At 32.3% G+C, this 26162-nt stretch overlaps 1 protein-coding gene across 7 annotated transcripts in view; it reads right to left on the reverse strand.

Annotated features, from left to right (window-relative positions):
* Nucleotides 1-26162, reverse strand: part of LOC144844312 (uncharacterized) — a 191578-nt gene that overhangs the window by 22660 nt on the left and 142756 nt on the right. For all 7 annotated transcript variants that reach the window (XM_078701185.1, XM_078701169.1, XM_078701176.1 and 4 more), the window contains 4 exons: nt 22953-23131; nt 16469-17976; nt 14292-15471; nt 11153-11280 (listed from right to left, as the gene is read on the reverse strand). In XM_078701185.1, coding sequence (XP_078557311.1) covers nt 11153-11280; nt 14292-15471; nt 16469-17976; nt 22953-23131 — 2995 coding nt within the window. The remainder of the gene's footprint in view (nt 1-11152; nt 11281-14291; nt 15472-16468; nt 17977-22952; nt 23132-26162) is intronic.

The raw sequence follows: 26162 nt of genomic DNA on the forward strand, positions 1-26162 counted from the left end.
AGATAAGTATAATTTTACGAAAGTAATTGAAATGGTTAATGATACTGAGTCGTCGGAAGATCGACCATTTCACAAATTTTCCTATTCTGTAACACAGTGTCATATCGCTGTTTTGCTTCACCGCTCGCTTATAATAAGTGAAACTTTTACCGTTCAAGAGAAAAACAATTATATTTTATATTTTTTACTATTCATTTTAAACCCGGAACCCCCCCTTTAATATGCACCTTTTTTGATGCGAGTAGTTTAAAAAACCTATTTCTTTTCTAATTCACTCGTTTGATTTTTGCGTTTTATTGTTAGTCAACTGAAGCTATTGTTAATTGAAAGGCTTGTTACATAACCATTACACCAAACTCGCATACACATCTTGTAGTGAAATTAGCCTAATAATCACCAACAGCATTAAGACACACACAAATATATATATATATATATTTTTTCCCGGAGAATTTTACAGTAGGCGGAGGTATGCACTCTCGGAGTAGCTTTCTAATTTATTCATTGGATGTGCTGATGAGCATTGAATTTTCAATAAACAACAGTAGACTAAAAGTTTCAATAACTAAGGGCCTGTTCAGACCTACAGTACAGAGTTATGCTTTCCTAACTCCATATGCCTGATTAGTAAAAGCCACCTATTACGACAGTGATCGTTCGTTTGTCAAGACAGCTCACGATACAAAAATCATTCATCAACGATTTTGACCTCCAACCAATCAAATTTACTCTTGCATACCAGATGTTCGCCCAAATCGGTGAAACAGTTTCTAACGAAAGCATTAGTTGAGAGAGCCTGACTTTGCTGTTATGAGGCTATGAATGACATTGCTTGTGATACAAAAGCATAACTCCATGGATCTTAACATACCCTAAGTCTTCAACATAAACACATGTTTAATAGTTCATAAAAAAGTAGCATAAATTGTAAGTATAAACCCTAGATAAAAGTTCTGAATAATCTATTTAATTTAATGATTTATGGGATGAGTTCTTCCTTTACTGCTTATTAGTTCTCCTTTACATTGACCTCACATAGTTACAATTAGATTACTGTATCCACAGAAAAGGTTGTCAGGAACTGTTTGCCAGGAACTGAACACAATTTAATAAAAAGAAATAGCCATACTTTGCACACAAAAATTCTTATATTCACTTGAATAAATCTTGAATTTGTATATATGACAGGTTGCTTATTTATTGTATTGGGTATCATTGAATACAGGTATATCATGATATGCACTTGTATTGTGGTGGATTTGTATGGATGTCCTAAAAGTGCGTGTGGGCACAAATGGTTTCTTTTTTCTGTACTATTTTGTGTATTCATTCAAATCAGCATGTCAAACAATGGTTCATAATATATACCAATAACAATTTACAACAATAAAACTGGTAATGTATTTAAAGTTAAGTATCACTGTATGGTAGAAGTTCCCAATATAAAGAGATTACATTAGTGTTTCATGTTGGAGGAATGATTTGAGGAACAATTTATATGGACCTGTATGAGTAATAATACTGTAATTGACCATACTCTATTGATATTATGCATTTTATAAAAACCTTCATTTATTGAAGTGAAACTTTACAATGTATACAGTTAGACAGTGGCACAATGGCTATGAGCGCTTACTGATCAAACTATGGGGCCCAGAGCATAAGACAGGGTCTGGAGCTTGAACAACTCAATGGAACTATCCAGCATTAGTGAGTCACTTTGGTATGCTAAACCAGAGGCCTTTTCTCCATGTGATGCCCCTATGGTAGACAATAATTGTTGCTAGGTTTGTTAATGGATTAGGATTGTGGATTACTTTAGTTATTGTTTTATTAAAACCATCATACATATGGTATTGTTAACAAAAAACATAATTCTATTCATAACATATGCTCATTTATTGATTATACAATGACTACAAAGTTTAAAAATAGATTGTGTAGCAATAAAATTAAACACTATTGATTTTATGCATGTCTGTATAGCAGGTAGGTTTTATATTTAAATTGATAAAATACAATGTACAACACAAAATGTAGAGGATGTTTGGTGGAGTGTACTGTAGTAGTAGTACAAGCCCAACCCCAAGCTACTGTATTTACAAGTCAGGAAACTTTGAACATGCAGATCTAGAGAGAGTGGAAAGTGTGGTTGGGCAGCACACATGTCTCCATATAATCCATTTATTCAAGATACCACCAGAGACAGTATTTGGGGTTAAAGGTCTGAGTTTACACCAATTATTGATTTTTTAAATTTCCTATAATGACCTTATTTAGGGTCAGCAATAAAAGACTACATCCAACAAATTGATAAAAATCGGTCAGGTTAAACCCATTATAGTTCTTAGTTCTCATTTCGTTTCAAATAACCCGAAGAACTATAATATTACATTGTTATATTGTTTTATTGTTCAATATCTATTTACAAAGTGCTGTACACCTTACAGGACAGGAAACATTAACATAAAGCAAAGATAATCAGAGAGTTATTTTACATAATTATGTTCAATAATTGCAGGGAATTGAACAGAAATTCAGGAAAGGAGGCTATTAAGTGTAATAATACTCAATTAAACTACAAACGTCACATCACTACAGACGTCGCTTTAGTGCCAATAAAACAACAAGTTTCTAAAACAACAATTTTCTGTTGAACATCCACACCATTTGATGAGTGACCAACATGGTTTAGGGACCAAATTTTACTGCAGTTACTGCAGTATTATGTTACTCTTTAATCTGTTTATGTAACTATTTGCATATCTATCTTTACCATACTAACTGTATCCTTAGGCAAGATGTTTTACTCTCATTGCCTCGTCCTTATGGGACGTAAAGCCGTTGGTCCAGCTAGTCCAGGACATGGTCCAGGACATAGTACGTAAGTTAAAGAACTTGGTACACTATTCGCTAAAAGTAGGGGATCGTCTCCAGGTCTGCTGGCTGTTACGGGTCCGTGGAGGGCCTACTCCGAATTTCCAGTTAAACTTGAGGACAAATACTGTATAAATACCTTTACCTTTTATTTACAAGCTTTTTTTGGGGTAAATCATACACACCCGTTTATTATAGTGACCATACCTCGTCTACATTGAAACAAACTAAAATCATACATTACTGCAGTTAAAAAATGTAGTTACTGCAGTAGAATAATTTTGACAGTCATTGCAATCAAATATAAATAATTTATAAGCTTGAATAGACAGATCGTTGACACAGGTTGTCGTGATATTAGTATTGGTGATTCAATGGTTATGAATTACTCAAAAATTACACGAAAAAGAGTGTCATGCAGAAAGGTATTTAATTTTCAGTAATAATAAGTGATTCTGCGAATGAACTTTATGGTTATTATGGAAGATGTGATGTTTGTCTTCAATCAACAAGAAACAAGTTTTACATAACACAATTTTTTAGTAGTTAAAACACATTTAATTATTCAATGCTGAGGAATAAAAAGGGGTGGAGAGTGGTCAGTCAGACAATAAAAAATATGAATATACCAGTCTTCATTAGTTTATAAACTAGATTAGACTAAACCATAACAATGTGACCGTATGTAGCATGGAATTATACTCTGTGATATACGGTATATTACATTAAAATTACACCAATTTCTCTGTACCTTTTGTACCTGTATAACATATTAAGCTCTGTCTACACTAGTAGTACACTAGTAAACAAAAAAAGTGTTATGTGCCGAAATATGGCAGTTGTATGACACCATTGTGTCCATATATGTGCACATTTTTTGTCACATAAACTTTAATGGTGTAGACAGAGCTTTAAGGCTTATGGACTATGATGTAATACAGAACTGAGAGTGTATACAGGATTTGCCTATGGTACTGGATGAATTATACATACAGTCCAAGAATCAGTTGAAAATTATGTAATAAAAAACAACTATTTTGATCCAACTCAAAACGACACTTACTTATTCTGAGGCGGGTCTTTTGTATAATTTCAATACCTTAACACATTACACAAAGAGAGGCACTTATCGCACAAATGATTGCCGGCCTTCAAATATTATTAGTCATAAGATCAATGATTATTTGTAGCATTACAGGGCATATACTGTATTTCTTGGAATGATAGTTTATCATTTTGCAACAAAGTAAATACCGTTATCTGAATGACATAATAAAACTGGAGTATAAAAAGTGATCATAAATTCATGATTATGTCATAATAAGAGGAAAAAGGTTTATTTTGGCTGTGATGACATAACCTCCATTTGGCAGTGGAAATACCTGATTAAAAATTGCATGTTGGAACGTAATTTAACAGGTCTCTGAATAGCAACTTTTAGCAAAAACGCAACGGTTATTGACATTGTTTGAGAATATCTTCACTTTCCAGTACTACTACTACTAGTCTAGAGTTTTTAAAGACACAATAAACAAAGAAATTCTATTCCCAATAGTTAAAAAGAAAAATATACATTAAATATATACTGTAGCCTTCTTTGAGTTTTGATAAGTACACTTATCATAAACAAGATTTTAAAGAGTCAGTTGAGAGGAGATCTTGTTAGTGCTTGGGTTCATTCTGTATCTAGGTAGAGATGGATGGACATTGGCATTTCAATGGTAAAATACAGAATACAAAGTGACAACAAATTATACATATCGGGTGGGCGGGTGGGCGGGAAAGGCCCATGTAGGAAATTTTGGTAACTTAACAGGGTTAGATTATACTCATATGATAACTTTGCTATTAATTATCAATTTACTTTGCATCTCCTATCATTTCTATTTTCTTGGATCCTCGGTTGGAATCCATAGTTTACTGTCCTGGTTGATTTGTCCTGTCCCATTTACCGCTCGTCTCTTTCCTTTCGTTCTCTGTGTCCCAGGCAGACCCAACTCAAGATCATGTATCTTTCTGGGATAATGCCTACTTTCTTTTTCCCCCCAAATTTTGATTTAATGTTATTTGTATATGAATTTTTTATTTATTTATTTTTCCATTATTGTTTCAATCTTAAAAGAAAATAAAAATATAATGGAAAAAAAAAATACTTGTCCTCAAGCTTAACTGGAAACTGAGGAAAATCGGATTAGGTCCTCTACGGACCCATGGCATCCAGCAGTGCAGCGCCTACCAGATCAACACATCGGGAAACGATCTCTTACTCTTTGCGAATAGTGTACCAAGTTCTTTAACGTGCACTATGTACATTGGACCAACAGCTTTACGTCCCATCCGATCTTTATGGTATCTGGGGTAGCACTAACATTTCATTTTGTTTAGCCATTTGGCGAAAGTCAAAATATTTTTTTTAGTCAAATCAGTTTATCTATAGCCAAAATGGCTAAAGTTCAATTTTTTTATTTAGCCAAATGAATCGGTCATTAGCCAAAATTAACAATTGTTGAAATATAATGGTAAAAACGTTTTAGTTAATTTATCTATGTCAATAGGTCTATACACTGTTCCCTGAACGTTTTTGTAAGGCATTTGGTGAAAGAGAGCCATGCCTAAATCACTGTATATTTGATTTAAAAAAATAATTGTTGTTGTATTTTATATGATCAAAACAATTGTTCAAATTGTTTTTAATCATACAGCATTCATGCAGTTATCAATTTAATAAGAAACATTTTATAGTTTTCTGAAATCCCCTGAACGTATGTTATTTATGTTTTTTACGCTTGGCTGGTGGCTTCCGTACTATACCACGCAAAAATCGTGTCCTAAGACTTTCACGGTCACCCACCGTCACCGCCGCGCAGCGGGTGAATGTTTTTTAATTGGGTATGCTCAAGAGGTGCGAAAGTGCAGTAGCGCAGGCCTAGGCTAGGGACCTAGGCCTACAAAATTATGTACGACGGTACGTCGTAGGCCTATATGCTAAAAATATTTCTAGCAAACGAACACTCGTATCGTTGTTGAACGTGCAGATAATATAGGCCAAAGCACAGGGAAAAGGCGTTTCTGTCGGGGGAGAAATTTATACCATCCCGGCTCGATTATTTATTACCCACCAACAACACAGAAGCCGGCGGCCGGCCTTGCTGTTTATATAGTCCGCAATAAATGCACGTGTGTGTTTAGCTAAATCCCCGTTAGACTCTACCATTTCCCGAATGTTGTTTTGTTTACTCTACTGACGCACTGCACGCACAAGGAAACTTTATTAAGGGTAAAATATGAAACTACATTATTGGAGCCTAAAATGCATAACGCATAAATATTGATTTCGATAAGATCATTCATTGAAGATACTATGTTTTTTTTTAATCTGAAAAGAACACCCTTATCGAAAAATAGACAATCCCGGTAAATAGCCGACCGTCGGCTGTCGAGTCGTCGTTCGCTTGTGCAGCGCAACACGTGATAGTTTGGGTAGACTCCATCATCCATGTGTCGTGTAATGTCTGTCTCTCTGTGCAGTCTACCTCTGCTATCTCCATCATATTGAAATAACAAAGAGACGCCTGGTACAACGAAACAAGTTGACGAAAATGGAGCTTGAAGTAAACAACATGATAACGAACAAAATAAATGCTTGAAGATCGACAAATGGACCTTTTAGTTGGACTTTATGCTTTCACCAAAATTATTATTTTATTATCTATTTTATCATATGTCATAGCCAAAATGGCTAAAGTAGCCGTTTTATTTTTTGCCAATCTGGAAACGTTTTCGCCCATGGCGACTTGGCGATCGGCCAGTGCGAGCCCAGGGTATAGCCAGTAGTGTAACTAACACAGGAGGCAAAGGCCCCTGGTTTAGCACTCCTAAGAAGCATTCCAACGCTGGGTAGTTATGGCTGCTCATGCTCTTGGGCCTCTTACAGTAAGCTATCGAGCCCTAGGTTTAGCCAGTGAGAGCTCATAGCCGTTACGCCACTGGGTGTAGCATTGATTCTTAATAATATTTTCTATTATTGCTGTATTATAATATTAATTATAATAATATTGTTCATATTTTCCTTAAAACAGATGTTTTTCAAGGTGAACCAGGAAGTAAGGGGTCAATGCTAGACCTCCAACATCATACATTAGTGTTTTCATGATTATCAACTGTGAATTGGGCTTAAATTGCCCGACACATACTGTGTACATGCAACATGTGCCTGCAAGCTGAAAATAGTTGTGGAGGCCTAGCACTTTTCTAAGGTAAATATTATCATGTAAATAAATATGTCAATGTAAACAAGGATATGAGAAGGTTAACAATGACAAAATAAAACAAATTTTAAAAGCTTATCAGAAAATGTAATGTTTACACAAGATGCAATCACACTGCTTTTTCCATGTCAATTCTAAACAAAACAAAGAACAGTGCTCTAGATCTGAACAAAAAAGTTTAGTTGAGCATTCCAAAACAATCATGTTTACAGTTAAAGTAACTAGATTTTAATCAAGCTTTTCTTGGACATTATAAATTAAGAATGACTAAGAGATGAATGACAAGATAGTGATGAACATTTATGACAAATTGGACCTGAATAAGGCTAAGTTATGAATTTGATTATTGCCTGTACTGTGTCACTATTCGAATAGAGTGAGCTCTTTATATTTAAAAATACTGCAGCTGAAAATGGGCCTCATTTGCTAGTGTTCCTAAATGTTCTTAACAACTACATAACAAAAACAGACACTAACAAACAATAAGCAAAATAGAGTAGAGTCCAATCCAAGTACAAATACTATATAGTGGGTGTATACACCCACTGTTGTAGTTTATGTGTAAATGAATAGTTAATCCTAATCTACACTAACAATGCAGTATACAACAACGCATTATACTGTACTTTAGATGGTTGTCTTCTATATAAATATTTGTTTTCTTTTTGTTTAGTTAGTTGAAACATACAAGGTTTCTTGCATTTTCATGTTGGTACATGTTATAAACATTATGGGAGAAACCCAGAAACAAAAACCTACAAAAATACAACTGAAACTGTGTTTTAGATCTTATTCACAGGGTTCCTAAGGTGTCCACTTAGAAAAAGATTCTTCTCTATTTCCAAAATAGGAATCTCAATAAATATTAGTTAATAATTAATTATGTCATATAACTTATGTTTGATCACAAAACGAATATACAATATAAATATATTAACACTATACCTGTGGATTGATATAACTATATCCAATACTTTTGGCATTCCTGTCCCATTGCAACAGGTGGGACCAAAAACCAAATAAGGATGAACAAGTTAAGACAAATGGAACAACATGAAAACACAAGAATAACAAACGATTACTGTATTGCAAAAGTAACTCCAGCAGTGGACTTGGAAGATGTAAAATTGTAGCTTAGACTGAAGTCAGTAAGCAAGTCATCTGGTCCCCTAAATTAATGTACCCTTCCAATTCAAACAGCCTGGCATGACAGTCCACTTCAAAGCAAAGGGTTATAGTAAATCAAGCATTGCAATAAACTGTATGCTGTATTTTTTGTCATGCTAATCCTACAATTCATGGTTGATTGGGTACAAAAGCTTCTGGTGATTGAAAAAGTTGTCCCCTTTCCAGTACAGTGGTTAGTTCCATTAATATTTTATAAAGATACTAATATCATACATGGATTATTCCATTTGCTTGATAGGAGTTTTTATGATTTATGAATTGATGGCAGCAAACATAATTTTATAAATATCAGGAGATTATCTCAAAGGTGTTAAAAACCAGGGGTTGTTTTATTGGAGAGCAGAGACACTCATCACTCCCTTGAGGTTTGGAACACAAAAGAGAGGCTTAACAAGTTGAATCAGAAACCATTAACAATCCATTCCAATTAAACAGCTTAAACATCTATATCCTTCGTTTAGTGTTTCAAATATATACTGTATATTAATATTCATGACCTTTAGCAATTATGATATTACTATTACCTAATTTAGAGTGAAGATATTGAAAACAAAATGTCATACTTAATTATTTATTAGTCCAATTTCATCTTAATTACTGTATTATTTATGGATAATTTTTTAATTAAATGCAATCAAATCAAGCAGCAATTTAAACCTGCTACTACTGTCAATGATTATGCATGTGTATTATACATTTTACATACAAAAACTGTTGAAACTAAATATTTAGTTTAACAATTTATTGACTGATCAATTATATGAATATTCATTACTTATCCAACTTAATTGTATTATATATTTAAATCTTGGATTATTTACGATTACTGTATCCTGATTATTTGCAATACTGGTACCATGTTTTGCTAAAATTATATTCAAACACGGAAATATAATAAATAATCCAAACATTAAAATGTCAAATGATATAGAACTCCATACTTCAGCATTAATCATGTCATTATAAATTAAATACGGTATGTCTATAAAGTTCAAGGAAATATATAACCAATCAGAGGATCAGAGATTTTTTTTAAAAGAGAGAGGGCTTATATACTATAAATAAAGTGCTGAACTTTAAACCTATTGTTTTCATTCAGTATTGCTGTTTTTGCTTTCACAGTTTAATAATAAAATTCAAACATTTATATTGCGCCAATTCCAAAAAGATGATCAAAGGCTCATTTTATCCTGAAATTTGCTAAATAAATGTTTCAGTAAGTAGTTTAATAAGGTTGTAAAATTAATTTTAAATGAGTCAAAAGTGGGTGAAAGTTTGGGTATTGCTAAAATGCGCAAACAACAAAAAAAGCTGCGCAAACCTCCTTCAAAACAATTATTATTGATTAGAACACAACTAGAACTATATAGGGAGACAATTTATAGGGAGACAATTTATGGGGAAAAAAAAAATTTGAAATTCCTTTAAGTTTGCCTTTTTTTGGTTAAAAACTTCAATTTTTGGGAAAATTACTGATTTCACAGCGCAAACAACAAAAAAAGCTGCGCAAACCTCCTTCAAAACAATTAATATTGATAGAACACAACTAGAACTATATAGGGAGACAATTTATGAGAACAAAAATTTGAAATTCCTTTAAGTTTGCCTTTTTTGGGGTTAAAAACTTCAATTTTTGGGAAAATTACTGATTTCACAGCGCAATTAACAACAAAAAAAGCTGCGCAAACCTCCTTCATAACAATTAATATTGATAGAACACAACTAGAACTATATAGGGAGACAATTTATGGGAAAAAAAATTTGAAATTCCTTTAAGTTTGCCTTTTTTTCGTTAAAAACTTCAATTTTTGGGAAAATTACTGATTTCACAGCGCAAACAACAAAAAAAGCTGCACATCAAAAGGAGGTTTGCGCAGCTTTTTTTGGGGGTTTGCGCTGTGAAATCAGTAATTTTCCAAAAAATTGAAGTTTTTCACCCAAACAAAAGGCAAACTTAAAGGAATTTCAAATTGTTTTCCCCATAAATTGTCTCCCTATATAGTTCTAGTTGTGTTCTATCAATATTAATTGTTTTGAAGGAGGTTTGCGCAGCTTTTTTTGTTGTTTGCGCTGTGAAATCAGTAATTTTCCCAAAAATTGAAGTTTTTCACCCAAAAAAAGGCAAACTTAAAGGAATTTCATATTTGTTTTCCCATAAATTGTCTCCCTATATAGTTCTAGTTGTGTTCTATCAATATTAATTGTTTTGAAGAAGATTTGCTCAGCTTTTTTTGGGGGTTTGCGCTGTGAAATCAGTAATTTTCCCAAAAATTGAAGTTTTAACCCAAAAAAAGGCAAACTTAAAGGAATTTCAAATTTTTTTTCTCATAAATTGTCTCCCTATATAGTTCTAGTTGTGTTCTAATCAATAATAATGTTTTGAAGGAGGTTTGCGCAGCTTTTTTTGTTGTTTGCGCAGTGTTTGCGCAGTTTGGCAATACCCGAAAGGTTTTACATAAAGGAGGGAGTTTTTCAAAGAGATGATGCAACAAAAGAAAAGGAGCGTCCACTGAAAGTCTTAATCCGGAAACAGAAAATAATGATTTGTCAGAGGAGAGAAAGCGACGAGATGGAACATATCAAATTGGGTGATATAAGATGGTTGTGAAAAAAATAAAGCTTTAAATGTTATTAAAGAATGAAGGTTGATGATAACTGGAATGATACTGTATGATGATGGGATTGTGTAAGTGTACACACAGGCAAATCTATGCATCCATTTCTGCCCTCAAATCAAACTTTAGAACAAAACATTGACTCAGTGGTACCAACATTTCTAATAAAAGGTGACCATACATTAACAACGCAAGATTTCTTACCTGTCTGATCCTCCACTTTCTTTCGCCAGTGCTCGTCTTGTTCCTTTCTTCTCTTCCCTGGATTTCTTTCGTCTTCGTACTTCACCTTCAGATTCTGAGCTGGAAATATCAGCTGACACTTTGGAAATCTAAAACAGAAGAGTTTGTTTACAATGGATATCAACAAATTTGATAAAGAAAGCCATTTTCAAAATTTAGCTCCATGTCATTATTAAATTATAAACTGAAAGTCCTATTGCCTGCCGATACAAATTCTGTAAATCACCTTAGAATAAAATTAGGTCAGATTTCTTTGTATTATAATGATTTCAAGTATTAAATTGTAGTTAAATTATACAATGTTATAATTAAAAACCTTTCCATAAAGTACATCTTATAAAACAATAGTTTTTGTTTTTATTTAAAAAAACAATTAATAATAATTATTATTAACACGATAAACTTCTAAGGAAAAAAATCACAACAAATCATGTTCAACATAAATTTGCACAATCAGTGTTAATATACTGTATTTACCTCTATTATTTCCAAGGTTCCAATGCAAAAATATAACAATTTGTAAAAACTTCCAAAACTAAAACATTGCATATACAGTATTATACAGTATCAAAACATAACTAGACATGTAACTCGTCAAAGTGACGAGTTTGGTTATCCGCCGCACAAGTGGTGCAACATGAACGTGTAACGACGTACCTTTTAACATTAAGGGATAGGTTGAGGACAAAAGGAAGTGTTCACATTGGCATTATGACCTGAACTGAAGAATATGATATGTTGTTATTGCTGAATTCTATTATTTCGATTCATAACAGTATAATCTGTATCCATATCACACAGTGTAGAATAGGTGAAATTACGGGACCCGCTATTTATTGCAATTTTTAACATGTTGACGGTTTTAAAATGAAACGCGAAGGTAGCAATTTCGGAAGGAAATTATCTCAGCAACAACATATTAACGTCTAGAAGAAATTTGAATACGTGAAATATTAATGCGCGCTCTTTTAAATGTAATGAATTATGACGCAAAAGATGAAAATACGACTTTTTTCATTTAACTGGCCATATGATGACGTCACAACATCCGATTGGCAAAATTTGTACATGATTTCGTATCTACCATCCAATAGCTTCCATAAAATGTTTTAATCGTGATTATCAAATTTTATTCTTACGAGCTATAACAGATTAAAATTTACTGTAAAGATGAAATTAATGCCACACGTAATTTAAATTTTTAGGAATGATGACGTCAAAAAAATTAAAATATTTCTAATTCATGCGAAAGACAGTTGATTGACCTAGACAATATCAAAATTTGGGTGAAAATAAAAAACGGATAAGTGGAGATGCGCTCTATTAAATGTGATGAGCTATGACGAAAGATACAAAAATCCTAAATTTTATATTGGCGTGGCCATACGATGACGTCACAATGTCCGGTTAGCCATATTAATACATGATCCGATATCTACAACTCATTAACTTCCAGAAAATGTCATCCACAAAAAGTTGACCGTACAGTTTAGAAATTACAACTGTTTAAAAAAAGGCATAATTTTGACGAATTTTTGAACTTTTTCATCAAAAACGCGTGCAAATTGTCCAATTCGACGTGCTCGTATGACGTAACTTTAAGTCAAAATTGTTTAAAAGTTGGTAAAATGACTAGAAGAGGCTGGAAAAACATAAATCATGCGAAAAAATAATGTTTTTAATGCTACGTGCGCACCGCACACGTAAAAATTTGCGCACGCGTGGGAATTTTTGACATGCTTAAAATGACATGAAACGCGTAGAAAGTTGATTAGAAATTAATTTTGCGCATTTTGAAATTTTAAATGCGCGTGCGCGCGTAACTTTGTGTAAAACACGCAATTTTTTTTCAACAGAAAGTTAGCGCATGATATAAATTAAACTTTTGCAAAGTTTCACTTTAAAATGTTATTTGGTTTTTGACATATGTTAAATACGAGAAAATCGTTAAATCGCGCGTACGTCACGTTGCGCAATTGTAAACATCATGAAAAGCTTCGCTTGACGACGTTACATAAATGTGAAAATGTTAACATAGTTAACAAAATGTTATGTTTGCAAGTTTTAGAGAAAAGCGTTACACAAAAATCATACAGAAAGAAAGAAGAGAAATAAAAAGATGATGTTGATGTTGATGATTTCGTACAATCACAAGAGGTTATCAGCAACTTCGTTGCGGATAACCAACAAGCTATATTATTCCACTTTTTAAAATCCTGGCTTGCACTAAACACTTTCAGATTTCAATCTAGTTTTACTTGGACTTTCAAACACTAGAAAAGGGGATATTAAGAAAACTAAATGCATTTCAATCATGGAAAGAATGGTTCCTCTATGATTTAACCCACCCTTTGGGTAACTTTTGGAAGAGTCCAAAACTGGAGTAAATCAAAAGGGCACATACTCCTGCTGTGTTCATGAGACTGTAGGCCAAAGTTTTGATGATTCATAAATTCCACAACACTTTGCCAAATTTTACAACAGCAAACTATATAATTATATAATGTGAACTAATTGTAAAGAGAAAGAGATTTGTCAGTTATGTGTAAGTGTTAAAAATGTCAGACAAATGTGGCAAAACAAAGATTGAAAGTAAGATAGAAAATCTAGATCACCTTGAAATTAAAATAGTGATTGTTGCAAATAAAATAATGAATTCCAGATTCCAAGAAATACTCTTTCCAGTTGTTTACTTTCTAATATAATTAGATTTACTGGCATTTTTGTAGGTAGGCTAAAATAGGGTAATATCATATGGTGCAATATAATCATTAATACTAAAGTTTTAAAAAGGTAAATATTTCTAATGTATGTAACATTGTAGCTCAACAGAAAATGTAACCTTATTAATTTTAAGGGTTAGTATCAACTGTAGTTAGGATGCTGTATGTACAATGGAGAGTTATTCTATGGTTCCCACTAGGATGCAACATAGGACGCACACAATGCAAGTAATTTTACCAATAACAAGTTAATCATCTGAAAGTTCATCGGTCAAATTGTTGACCAGTATAATAACTTGCATATGAACATCCATTCACCAAATAAGTTAATTTTATATTGATGGACAAGAATTTGATTTGAAAAACTGACAACTTACCTGTTTTACTTTATGTTCTGGACTCTTTTTTAATATTCCATTTGACTTGTCTTGATCAACTTCTTTGGTGTCACAGACATCTCGTTTTAGTATTCCAGACACTTCCAATTTATCTTTACTAGTATCTCTCTTTAAAATTGATTTACTTTCCACAGAATCTCTCCTTTGTTCTAATTCAGTATCTTTTCTCAAAATTCCTCCAACATCCTTTTTATCAGCCCCAGAATCCTTACGAAGGATACTAGAAACATCTTTATCTGTTTCAATTGTTAATTCCTGCTCCGTTTTTAAGATGCTTCGAACTCTCTCTGCTCGAATGCTGTCATCTGCCAAACTTCGCTCCACTTTGCAACTCTCTTGTCTAACAACATTGTTAAAACTATCTCTACGTTCAATCTTTAAAATACTTCTAGGTGAATCAAGTCCATCTCCCTCAGGGCTGTCACCAGAAGCTTGCTTTTTAAGAATACTGCGACGAAGAGCAGGAGAACCAGTAGGTGTGGAGATCATGTTATCTGGTTCGATAGTATCAGTGTCTTTAACATCTGATTGAGATTCCCTACGTTCTGTGATGGAGCCGCGGCTCCCAGACAAAGACAGAGATCCTCTACTGCCTGTTAAAGAGTTCCTTTCAGCATTTTGCTCATTAAAAACAAGTTTCATTTGGTCTGCAACTGAAAGTGTTTTAAGAAGTTCTGGATCTGGTGGTTTGGCAAAGCTACAAGCAAGTGGAGAGAAAGAACCAGCTTTCTTAACCTCCTCAATTGTAACCGGTTGTGTTTTAAATCGCGATTCTGTACGCTTTTTCCGACGAGGAGTTGTTCGTTTAGGTGGTGGGTCTTTTTTGGTTTCAGATTTTTCTTTAAACAGCTTCATCTTATCCGAAAGTGACAATTTTGAGAACTCATCTTCTTGTACCTCTGGTGTTGAATCAAGGCTAGTTGAGCTTTGTGATCGTATTGATTGATTCTCAGCCCACTTAACAGCATCTGTAAGCTCTTCTGGTGTAACAGGTTGGGTCTGCCACCTACTATCATGTCCTCTAAGACGCTGAACACACCTATGCACTGGTTTAGGTGATGAAGGTGGCGTACTACTTTCAACAGCAATTTTTGCAAACATCATTTTCTTCTGGCTAATACTTAATGATGAGAGCTCATCTGTTTTGCAATCTTCTTTGCTGCAAGGAAAAGGTTCAATATATGAAAACGCTCTTCAAATACAGACATGTTTGTTCTGTCATTCATGTGTTTATTCACTGAGTTATATTTGCTATGCTAGTGTTAACATAGTAATTCTAATGTAAATGCAAAGCATGTCGATTAATTTGTATTTTGAAGAAATTTTGTTTTTTAAAGAAAATGTTCTAAACAAATGAAATATTAACATTTAAAAACCAAATTCATTCATATTTTTTAAACAATGGTATATTTTATGTTGATATGATTGGAATTGACCAACATATAACCTAAAATCCATTCCACAAATTTGTTAAAATATAGTTTTAAAAATAAAATTAACTTATATATATATAATGTCTTTTTGATGTTTATATAGTAATGATGAAGGTTTAACTTGTTTGTGTAAAATGTTTGTAAAAAGTAAAAATGGTCTTGTAATCAGACATGTACTCAATGTACAAGAGCGCCCTCTAGGTTGAACAACAAGTAGTTTATAAGGTGTGTATTTTACATGCACTGAACCCATAAACAGATTAGTCCTAATGAACAACCTACTTGTTGACATACATGCCAATATTGAAAGTTAATAAATTGGGAGGTGGTGTTTTTTTTTGGTCAACAGCGCCTTCTATTTATTTTCGAAATATTTTTGTTTAAAGAAACCGCAGATGGCTATACAAATTTGTGTGTGAGCTTATTTGTTATATTTTGATGCAAAAAAACATACATACAAAATTAAATTATCTTTGTAATCTGGGTGAAAATGTAGAAGACCGAGAGCACGATGTTAGGCGGGGAGACGAGTCTAAAACATGGGAGTGTTGGCATGTATGTGTTGAAAAGGAGGGGTTGCTGCCACTGTGTGTAATAATTTGAATTAACAAAGACTTAAGAGGCATAAACATAATCATTTTATGTGTACAGTTTGCGACTCTTTATGAAAACAGTGAAAACTTACATACAGTAGCAAGTGTAAAGTGTAGGTTTAACACTTACGCAAGTTCTTCAGGTGGTAGGTCAAAGCTGCACGATTTTCTCATTGATGACCTCTGGCTCTTCGGAGATTCGATCTGTTCGAATTTCTCCAGACGTTCAGAAATATTAACATTGGTAATTTCCTTCGATGTTTTTGTCATCTGCTTATCGTCCTCCTGAGAATCACTGCTACTTTCAATTAACTGGGATCGACGAAGCTTCATCATTGACAACAATTCTTCATCCTTCATCTGCAGAGCATTGAATTTTGATTTATCCTTCTCCATCTCAGCCTTTGTTCGCAAAGATCCATGTCGACGAAAGCCTGATGAAGAGGTGTCATCAGAACTTGATGATATGGAAACACTAGATGATAACTTTCTGGTGTCTTTGATTAACTTACTTGATGGTTTATCAATAATTTCACTTTTCCTCCTTTCCTTACTTGGACTTGACTTCCTTTTCCCTTCATTTTCAGAAAGTTTTTCAGCTTTTCTAGTTATTGCAACAGTTTCAGTGACTTTGGTATCCAGTGATTTTTTCTCTTGTACTGTTGTGTTAACAGATTTTTGAGTTGACTGCCTGGTTGTTGAAACTTCTTTATTTTCTATTCTAGCAGAAGATTTTTTACGTTCTGGACTTTTCTTTTCACGATTTTTCTGAACAATTACTTTTTTCTCTTGATTGATTTCAGTCTGTAAAGTTGAAGATGATTTTTTACGTTCTGGACTTTTCTTTTCATGTCTTTTCTGTACAGTTTCATTTTTCTCATAATGACTTTCAGTTCTTAAACTTGTAGATGATTTTTTACGTTCTGGACTTTTCTTTTCACGTCTTTTCTGTACAGTTTCATTTTTCTCATAATGACTTTCAGTTCTTAAACTTGTAGATGATTTTTTACATTCTGGACTTTTCTTTTCACAATTTTTCTCAACAGTTTCTTGCTTAATTTCTGTCTGTAAACTTGAAGATAATTTTCGGGATTTTTCTGACTCAACATTAGCTACCTTTGATTCTTTTCTTGTTCGAGAGTTATAGTTTTTCTCTTTATCATTTTTTTCATTTTCTGTTAACCGAACTCTTGTACTACTAGTGACGTCAATTGACACACTTTTAGAAGACTCAGAACGTTTTCTTATACGGTTACCATTTGCACTCCCTTCATCAGGACTCAAAATTGGTGAAGCTGTTTTTTGTCTAGAACTTGAAGACAATTTTCTACTAGAAACCTCTCTCCTCTCAATTCTTTCTGATTTTGTTGTGGAAATCTTTCTTGGGCTGCTTCCATCTTTAGCAGCTTTTGCTTTGTTAACTCTGTCTAAATGAATCTTAATAGCATCTTGCTCTCTTCTGGATAATTCTCGTTTCTGCCGTTGCATCATGTCGTCATCTGAAGAAAAGTTAAAGACTTCGTCTAGTTCTTCTTGATGTGGAGAGCTCTTTATAGCTTCTTCGGCCCACTGCCTTTGCTCTTCTATTGCAGGTTCCTCTTGGCTAGGATCATCACATATATCTGGACCAAATTTTGTCTGAAATTAAATTAGAAATGTAGTAATAAAGATAATACATTTTTTAATGAGACCCCCTTTTTTTGTCATTTTAAAAAATTAAACTATGATTAACTAGGGTTACTTGAACTTCTCTTCTAGAGTAATGTCATATTAAATATTTAATATGGATACAAATTAAAACAAAAGGAAATTAATTTAAGAAACATGCACAGAATTTCTGAGAACGCAATCAGTTCCATGAATATCCTGCAAAAAAGTTGAATATAAAAAATCTGCCGTATCTATGTATTAAATGCGATGATTTTATTTATTTCTTTTGGTTTTTTAGTATTTTTTTGTGTATGTGAATTTTTTCAGTATAGATTAAATACATTTTTCTCCCAAAGGTTGGCATACGGTATTATTTTAACTATGCAAAAGATAATTGAAATGTTTGCTATAATTGAATTTTGAATTAAAGAGCAAAGAATTTATATAAAAAAAATAATGAATGTTTATAAGTTGAATGGAAGAATATTTTCACCAGACCTGCTATATAATAGAATCATCCAGTCATACTACAGTAATACTGAATGGCATGATACAAAAATAATCAAATGACAAAGATACATTCATGTGTGAGCAATCAAACACTCCATGGCGTCACAAACTACTCATATTTGATATTAATAATTAAGTAGAGAGGGAATTATTTTTACCACGATATTATTGGGTTAACCCAAATATTTTCAAGTTATTTTATGTTTATTTAGTAATCAAAGTCAACGGGCTGTTGGCCTGGAAGAGATTATCAAAGTTAAGCGTTGCACGAATGAAATTAAATTTTATCTACTGGTATACAAAACAAATGAAGATCTCAAGAGTTGTCAATGTGCCAAACAACTTGACCATTGACATTTACAGTTGATGATTTTCGCCACGTACACAGACCTGAACTATGTATAATGTTAATGCACTCTTGAAAGGATGTGGGAAGTTGGAAGACGTGACTTTCTGTTACAAACAGAGGATTAATGTTGCATTACACGTTAATTATTTCATTATACTCATATTAGATTTGTTTGAAAATTGTAAACAATTTTTAATATTGTAATGTTTATAGTAGAAAAGTAATTTATACTGTTGATGAGCCATTGCATTTTTCAGAAAGGTATAGAATAACAGTAGAACCCTTCCTTTGGGATACTCCTATTAAGGGGACACTTTTCTGCGAGACAAACAAGGGGAAATAAATGTTTTAACACTACGGCTAACTCATATTCAGGGGAAATCGATGTAAAGGGCCTTTCATACCTGATCCGGCAAATAAGAAAAATCATTAATGTTTTGATTTCATGACGCTACATGCGGGGCTGTGCTCCAAATTGATATGCGCTTCATGAAAATGAAGCATTGTGGTTTGATTATATTTTCCAAAGCCTGGCCTGGTGTGAAAAACCCTTAAAGCGGACACTTTGGTGATAAAGATTTGTCACACTCTTTTACTCATGATCCACAAGTGACTGCCGATAGATGCCACAATTGAGCAAGGCTTTATCATTGTGTCCAAGATGTAACCAATAGTTTAGATTGGTAGCAGTATTGCAAATTAAATTAATGGTTGACTGTGTTGATAATTAACTTTTGACTTGGAAATTTAAATCTATCCTAGAAACACAGGTATAGTAATTAAGGGTGTGTGGCATAGTGTGTTGAACGTTGGTAAATTCAAATGACACAACTTTGCGCCGATTACTAGATGCATTATGGTAGTATGTTTCCATACGTGTTTAACCAAAAATGACTAGGGTAATAATAGGCCCATGTACAACGCTTAGAGGTTTCAACGTTATAAATCCAGGACTAATATTATTAACAAGATAGCAAATTGTAAAGCTTTCAAGTTTTTTTTTTTGCTGGTGTCAGCCTCAAAATGAAGATTATATTTAGTTATTATTTATCTAAACATGCTTAGAGTACTTTGACTATACTAAAGCTACTACTATGTGCTATGAGTTTCTAATGATGTCTTAATTTATTTCGTGTTACTTACAAATACAAAGTTCAAGATCACCAAATTTACTAATGTCTGTTCTGTTATAATTTCCATTCAGGAAATCTTTTCTCCTTGTCAATTAGTAATATCCTATTAAGTTACTTTATATTAGACAAAATAAATGTGGGTTTTAACAATTGGAAAATAAATGATAAAAACTACTATGCAATTCGTTTGCAACTAATATATTGTTTATTTTCAAATTTTAACTAATATATTTTTTTAATAACTATATATTTCCAATAATATTGAGAATTCAAAGTTGAATCTATTTTCAATATGACAGAGCATGCTCACATTGTCATAGTAGGTTTTCTACAACTTTATTATATATTATTTAGGGCTAGAAATTTATATTTGTATCAAAATTTGTACAAGAAATGAAACTAGGAAAATGAGCAACTGCAGTAGCAAGCATTTTTTATTGGTGGATATTCTACAAAAAGAAAAGAATTGGTAGATTCAAGACTCATGTAGCTTTTGTAAAAAGTAGGTTCAAAATGTTGTGATGCTCTCGCTTGAAAAATACAACCAGAAAACATTAGCAATTTTTTTAATTTTTGAGAGTTTGCTGATTTTCAAACACTTTTAACACAACAATAGTTTGTGAGTTAACACCGAGTTAATTTACTTAACTGATTGCGCATGTCCTGGTGGAATCTTATATCATTTTGGACGTATTACGAAATGAATGCAAATTAAGTTTTTAACACTCAAATATTTAACATTTTTATCGTACACCAGTAAAATAATTAAGCAATGAAACTTCAAGAGTTTCTACGTTTAATGTTTTTTATTTTTACTGTGTGACCTAAATAGCATTGGTATTTTATAAAGATTGTAATGAAATATCTAGTTCTATCAATGGCTGAAATTCTTAGCCAATCAATGTTTGTATTGACGAGATAATACACCATTAGCCTTTATTTAAATTGGACCAATTCCATTGTTAACCTGACAACAAAGGACACTTCAAGGTGTTATTGAAAACAATAAATGTTTAATTGATTTTTAAATATTAATTACTCATATACTACAGTGTGTGTATTATTGATTTTTAGCTGCTCAAATTGTCATATTACAGACAATATTGTTTAGAAATATTTGTGACCTCTCAAATTTATGAAGAAATGCAGACTAAAGATGTCAATGTCTGTTGGGTGGGAGGAAATATGGGGGAGGAATTGAGAATATGGAGTGGAATTACAATTATAGAGTTGTACTGGATACCTGTACGGGCATATGCCAACATTTGTCTGGTTTCTGGAAAGTTTTTTTTTCCCTCAATGAACAGAATGAATTTGATTCCGGGTTTCAGTGTCTGGTTTGGACAGCTGACTATGTTTGGCAAAAAAAACCCAATATATTTTTCCAATTGTATTAATTAATTTAAACAGCTTAAAAAATCTTTTCGTTAGAACATGGAGAATTATTTCTCCATGGTTAGAATAAAAATATATTCTTTTATTGATAGAGTTGAGCTCTTTTGTATCATATGTTGTGTCAGTAATTTTGTCCTAGTCAAATGAAATGTTCTATCAAAAACCAACTCTTTTTTGATCTGTTCCACATTGAAAATTGGAAAGCGCCACATTTTACAATGACATACTTTTATTACATACATTCCAAGATGGAAGCAGCAGGTTTTTGTTTATAATAAAATAACAATTTACAGTTGAATGGAACTGTGATTAATTCTCATTGCATTATTGTTATTCATTTCCTGACTAGATATTAGAAAAGTTTTTGTTTGAATTTAAAAACAACATTGTATATTTGCATATGCAATTGTGTATAAAGACACAATAACTTTTGTATCCTGAATAAGCATTAATTAATCATACTTTTTGACCTTTGAAGGGAAATGTGTCAAATAGCAAAACATGAAAAGGAATGAATCATTAATATTCCACAATTTATGAATCTAATATTTCTTCTTTTGTAATAAATGTAATTCAGTTTATTAAGAAATGTGTAGGAATACAGTAACATAAAGTGTGTACAAGTAGATAGTACAAATTGAATTACTTTATTTACTGTAGGCTTAGTTTCCAAAAAGCATTTTTAGAAGTAAACTATTGAAATACAGTAGAATATCCCTATTAACCCCAACAAAGTGTTTTAATAGTATTTAATAGGGGTACATCAGGGGGGGGGGGGGGTGCACATTGAATAGGAATTGCCCATAGTGTTAAAACATATATTGCTCCTCATTCGTTTAATGGAATAGTGTCCCTGAATAGCAATTTTCTAAAGGAGGAGTTCTACTATATATCACGACATTCATATCAGCTATGGTATCCATACCTAACACTGAATTAACATTTTTTACTTTGTTTGTTAAATTTTAAATGTTTATTAAATGTACAGAACTCGCATTAATTTTTTTTAAATGGATTCATTCATTTACTTATTTGACATAGTTCAGGACTTATATTTTAATATCTACTATTATTAAGTGAAATTGCATGTGTAACAATGATATTAAAGGCTTTGAAAAAAATATAAATTAAAAATAACTAAAAGTAGGCTTTAGTTTTGTATGTTGAATAAACAATAGTATCATCTATACATGAAAATGTATGCTTATTAAACAATACTGCATATTATTAAATAGTAGGCCTTATATATTTAAAGAAAAATACTACTGTACTATTTATACTGGAAATGTCTTGTTTTTGTGTGCAGTACTAGAGCTCCTTTAAAGCTGATAATTTTATGCTATTCTTTTTTACAAAAGGATGATTGAATCCTGTTCATTTGTTGTCATGTTTATTTGATGTAATGGTATTTAACTTTGGATTATTTGTACAATATTGTATACACTCAAATGTAATATCCTTATAATCTCTATTATTTTTCTTAGCACAAACATAGGAACTCAAAATTATGCATAGAATTTCTGATTTTGTTATGAAGTTATTGTTCAAATCAAATGGAAAAAAAAGATTATACTCACTTCAATTCCAAATTCAAGTTCCCTTGCTTTCCGTAATTCCTCCTGGGTGATTGGAACACACTGTTTCCTATGGCGATCCCTAGACCTAGGCTGGCGTATATGACGTGAAGGCTCTTTTACAGGTGGTTCTCGTTCAGGTGGCTCATTTACAACAAGTTCTTTTACAGGCACAACAACTTCTACAGAAGAAACAGATAATGTTGATGAGTTTAACTGCTGTCTTATACCTCCCATATACGTACCAGCACGGGGTCTATGCTTAATTTCGCTCTTCTTAGGCCTGTAATTCAACGTGGCAGCCCTTCTCTTAAAATCCTTTTGGGCTCGGGCCTTTGATTTCCTTTTACTAAACAGCGATCCCATTTTAACTACGGTTCGCGCACTGTACGTGTCAACTGCAGAACTCTAAATGGGAAGCAACAGGTCTGAAAGGGCCGCTTACTAATGATTTAATCATCGACCATGTGATCACGACCAGGACACCCAACCAGAACAGATCGATTAGTTTTAGGAGCTTTCCGAGGAAATACTGTAATTTCCACACAGAGTCAAAGCTGATATCAACTTGTATGTGGATAATAATGTGGATAATAGCCATATCCTAAAAAACAGGAGATATATTATGTCCTCTCCACTACTATTGTACAGGATGTCACTATATTAGCAACATAGCAAAAGATATACCTAAATCATTGTAAAATATTGTAATGTACTGTACTGTATCCATACTGGGTTATGTTGACTTGGTACATATAGGCCCACTTGGGTATATACACTATGCCCATTAAAAAATGTGGAGAAATTTCACAGAAAAATGATCTATGTGGGATAAAAAACACCAGGCTGGATTGAAGCACATCCAACAAACTTGGTTTATGTTCAAGTTGAAAAGGGGATGACATTGTTAGTATGGTCATTGTCATGACAGAAATAAATAAATGTGCATTTTTAGCATAGCAGGCAGAATACAAATGTCATGCTTTATGTATTCATACATTATATCCTGTATTTTAATATGTTATATTAAAATATAACATAACTATGATTATTTTGATTCCATGTATGTCTCTTGACTTGAAAACATAGTATAATGTAATAATCACTTAAATAATCTGAAGTTATATCCGATTAATTTAAAGTTAATTCAACATTTATAAACAAAATATTTAACGTATAATAGCTAACTGTATGTCTCTTGACTTGAAAACATAGTATAATGTAATAATCACTTAAATAATCTGAAGTTATATCCGATTAATTTAAAGTTAATTCAACATTTATAAACAAAATATTTAACGTATAATAGCTAACTGTATAAATAATACAAAATAATGATTAATAATGTGTACATAAATGAAAAAATTGTTGATTGGAACCATCGATACTGTGTACAGTATGACAGATTCAAAACATAATCTTCACACCACAGAGAATTGGCTGAAGGAGGGTGTAAATGTTGAAATCTGTTTAATAATAAAAACCATGCTGTCTTTATAATAACTTCTAAAAAAAAAGAATTAATGGTTAAATATAATGTAATTCCCAACATGTTTCTTGTCAGTCTAAGCAGGTTGAAATTATTTAACTTAGTTGTTATTTCCAAAGAAAAAGTGAAGTGATCTAAATATAGCTATGAGTCACATAGGTAATTGTACAGTAGCTACAAGTGAAATGTCCTGAAATGTTGTAAATTAAATTTGATAGAAACATTAAGCTGTAGCTGGCTAGATAAATTTAGAATTCAGAACTTCTTCTTGAGTGCTTTTATAGTAAAATTATATAAATCAAAAGGCAAATTATTACTGAAAAAATCAGTAGCTGAATCTTAATTAATGGATACGGTACAAATAAAATAAGTAAAGGTAAAATCAAAATAGCCAGAAAGAAATGGTGGGGCTTTCAGGTAATATAACATCGTATACATTATGTCATGTATATTGTCCGCTCAGGTTTTATATATTGTTTTATGCCGTAGCCATGAGAAATAAAGTGGCGAGGAGAAAAGGGAGCCATCTATGTGCAGCCTTTTTAAGTGAAAAAATGGTCAGGTTGATATCTTACTAACCATACTGGTGATTACGGCCCTGTAAACATTTTGTGCACGGCTGATGAATGTTGATGTAGGTTCAAAAACCTATAACAGCCTTACAGTATTGCCAAATCCCAATTGTTATATCATTTATTGTAAGTCAAGTCTATTTAAAACCTGGCTCCCCCAATATTAAACAGCTATTCTATCTTTCATCTTATGATAAATTTATATTCATTTCACTTATAAATATTTTCAATTCAATTCAAATTAACATTTATTCTTTCAAATCAAATAAGATTGAAATTTCAGAAATTTTGTGTAAAATTGAGTCAAAATGAAAGAAATTTAAAAAACTGTGTATTTGACCATTTGTAAAAACGTAATATGTACATTTGTGTGTTGTATACAGTACAATAATATAAAGTATATAAGTAGGTGTAGGATTGTTTATTGGACTGAATGCTCATTGTAATTACTAATTGTTACAGTTTGTTTCTTTACTTACAATCATCTGTCTGCAGCCTAAAATTAATCGTAGCAAAAACTCATTATCATGCTAAGTTAATATTTGAAAATGAATTGAAAAATATTGAGATCCGGGTATAAAATTCGTAGTTGCGACAGCTGGTTTAAATAATCAATTGTGGTACAGTTTAATACAATTGGTATTAACAATCTACAGGTAAATTACCTCTCTTTATTATTATAATAATGATAAAATATGAGACAATGAACATTAACATATCATCACTGATAAAAACCTATTGTAACATATTAATAAAAGATAAATAACAACACTAAAAACTAGACACTAGACAAATATTAATATCAGAGCTGATTAACGTACATTATCTGAGAGAGGTTGGGGATTTAACAAGTTTGATTCGGAGCCTTATTTAATTTGATCAATAAACAAACTTGGGCCTATGACACCAACTGAAATGTTGAAATCCAATTTAAAGTGGAAGAATCATTTTCAACGATCTTCAAGCAGCCCAAGGTGTTTCAACTGGACTATATATATAAGAACACTTTGATACATCACAAATTTAAATATCTAAACCCTCATAAAGGAAAAGATGTCCAATCACTGAGGTGAAACTAATAATAGTAAAACACCAGCAATTGTACACAAATAAAATGCAGTCAATATTGAATAAATTGCGAAGTACATCGAT

The sequence above is a fragment of the Antedon bifida genome, chromosome 1, assembly GCF_963402885.1.
Source record: "Antedon bifida chromosome 1, ecAntBifi1.1, whole genome shotgun sequence".
NCBI classification, from domain to species: Eukaryota; Metazoa; Echinodermata; class Crinoidea; order Comatulida; family Antedonidae; genus Antedon; species Antedon bifida.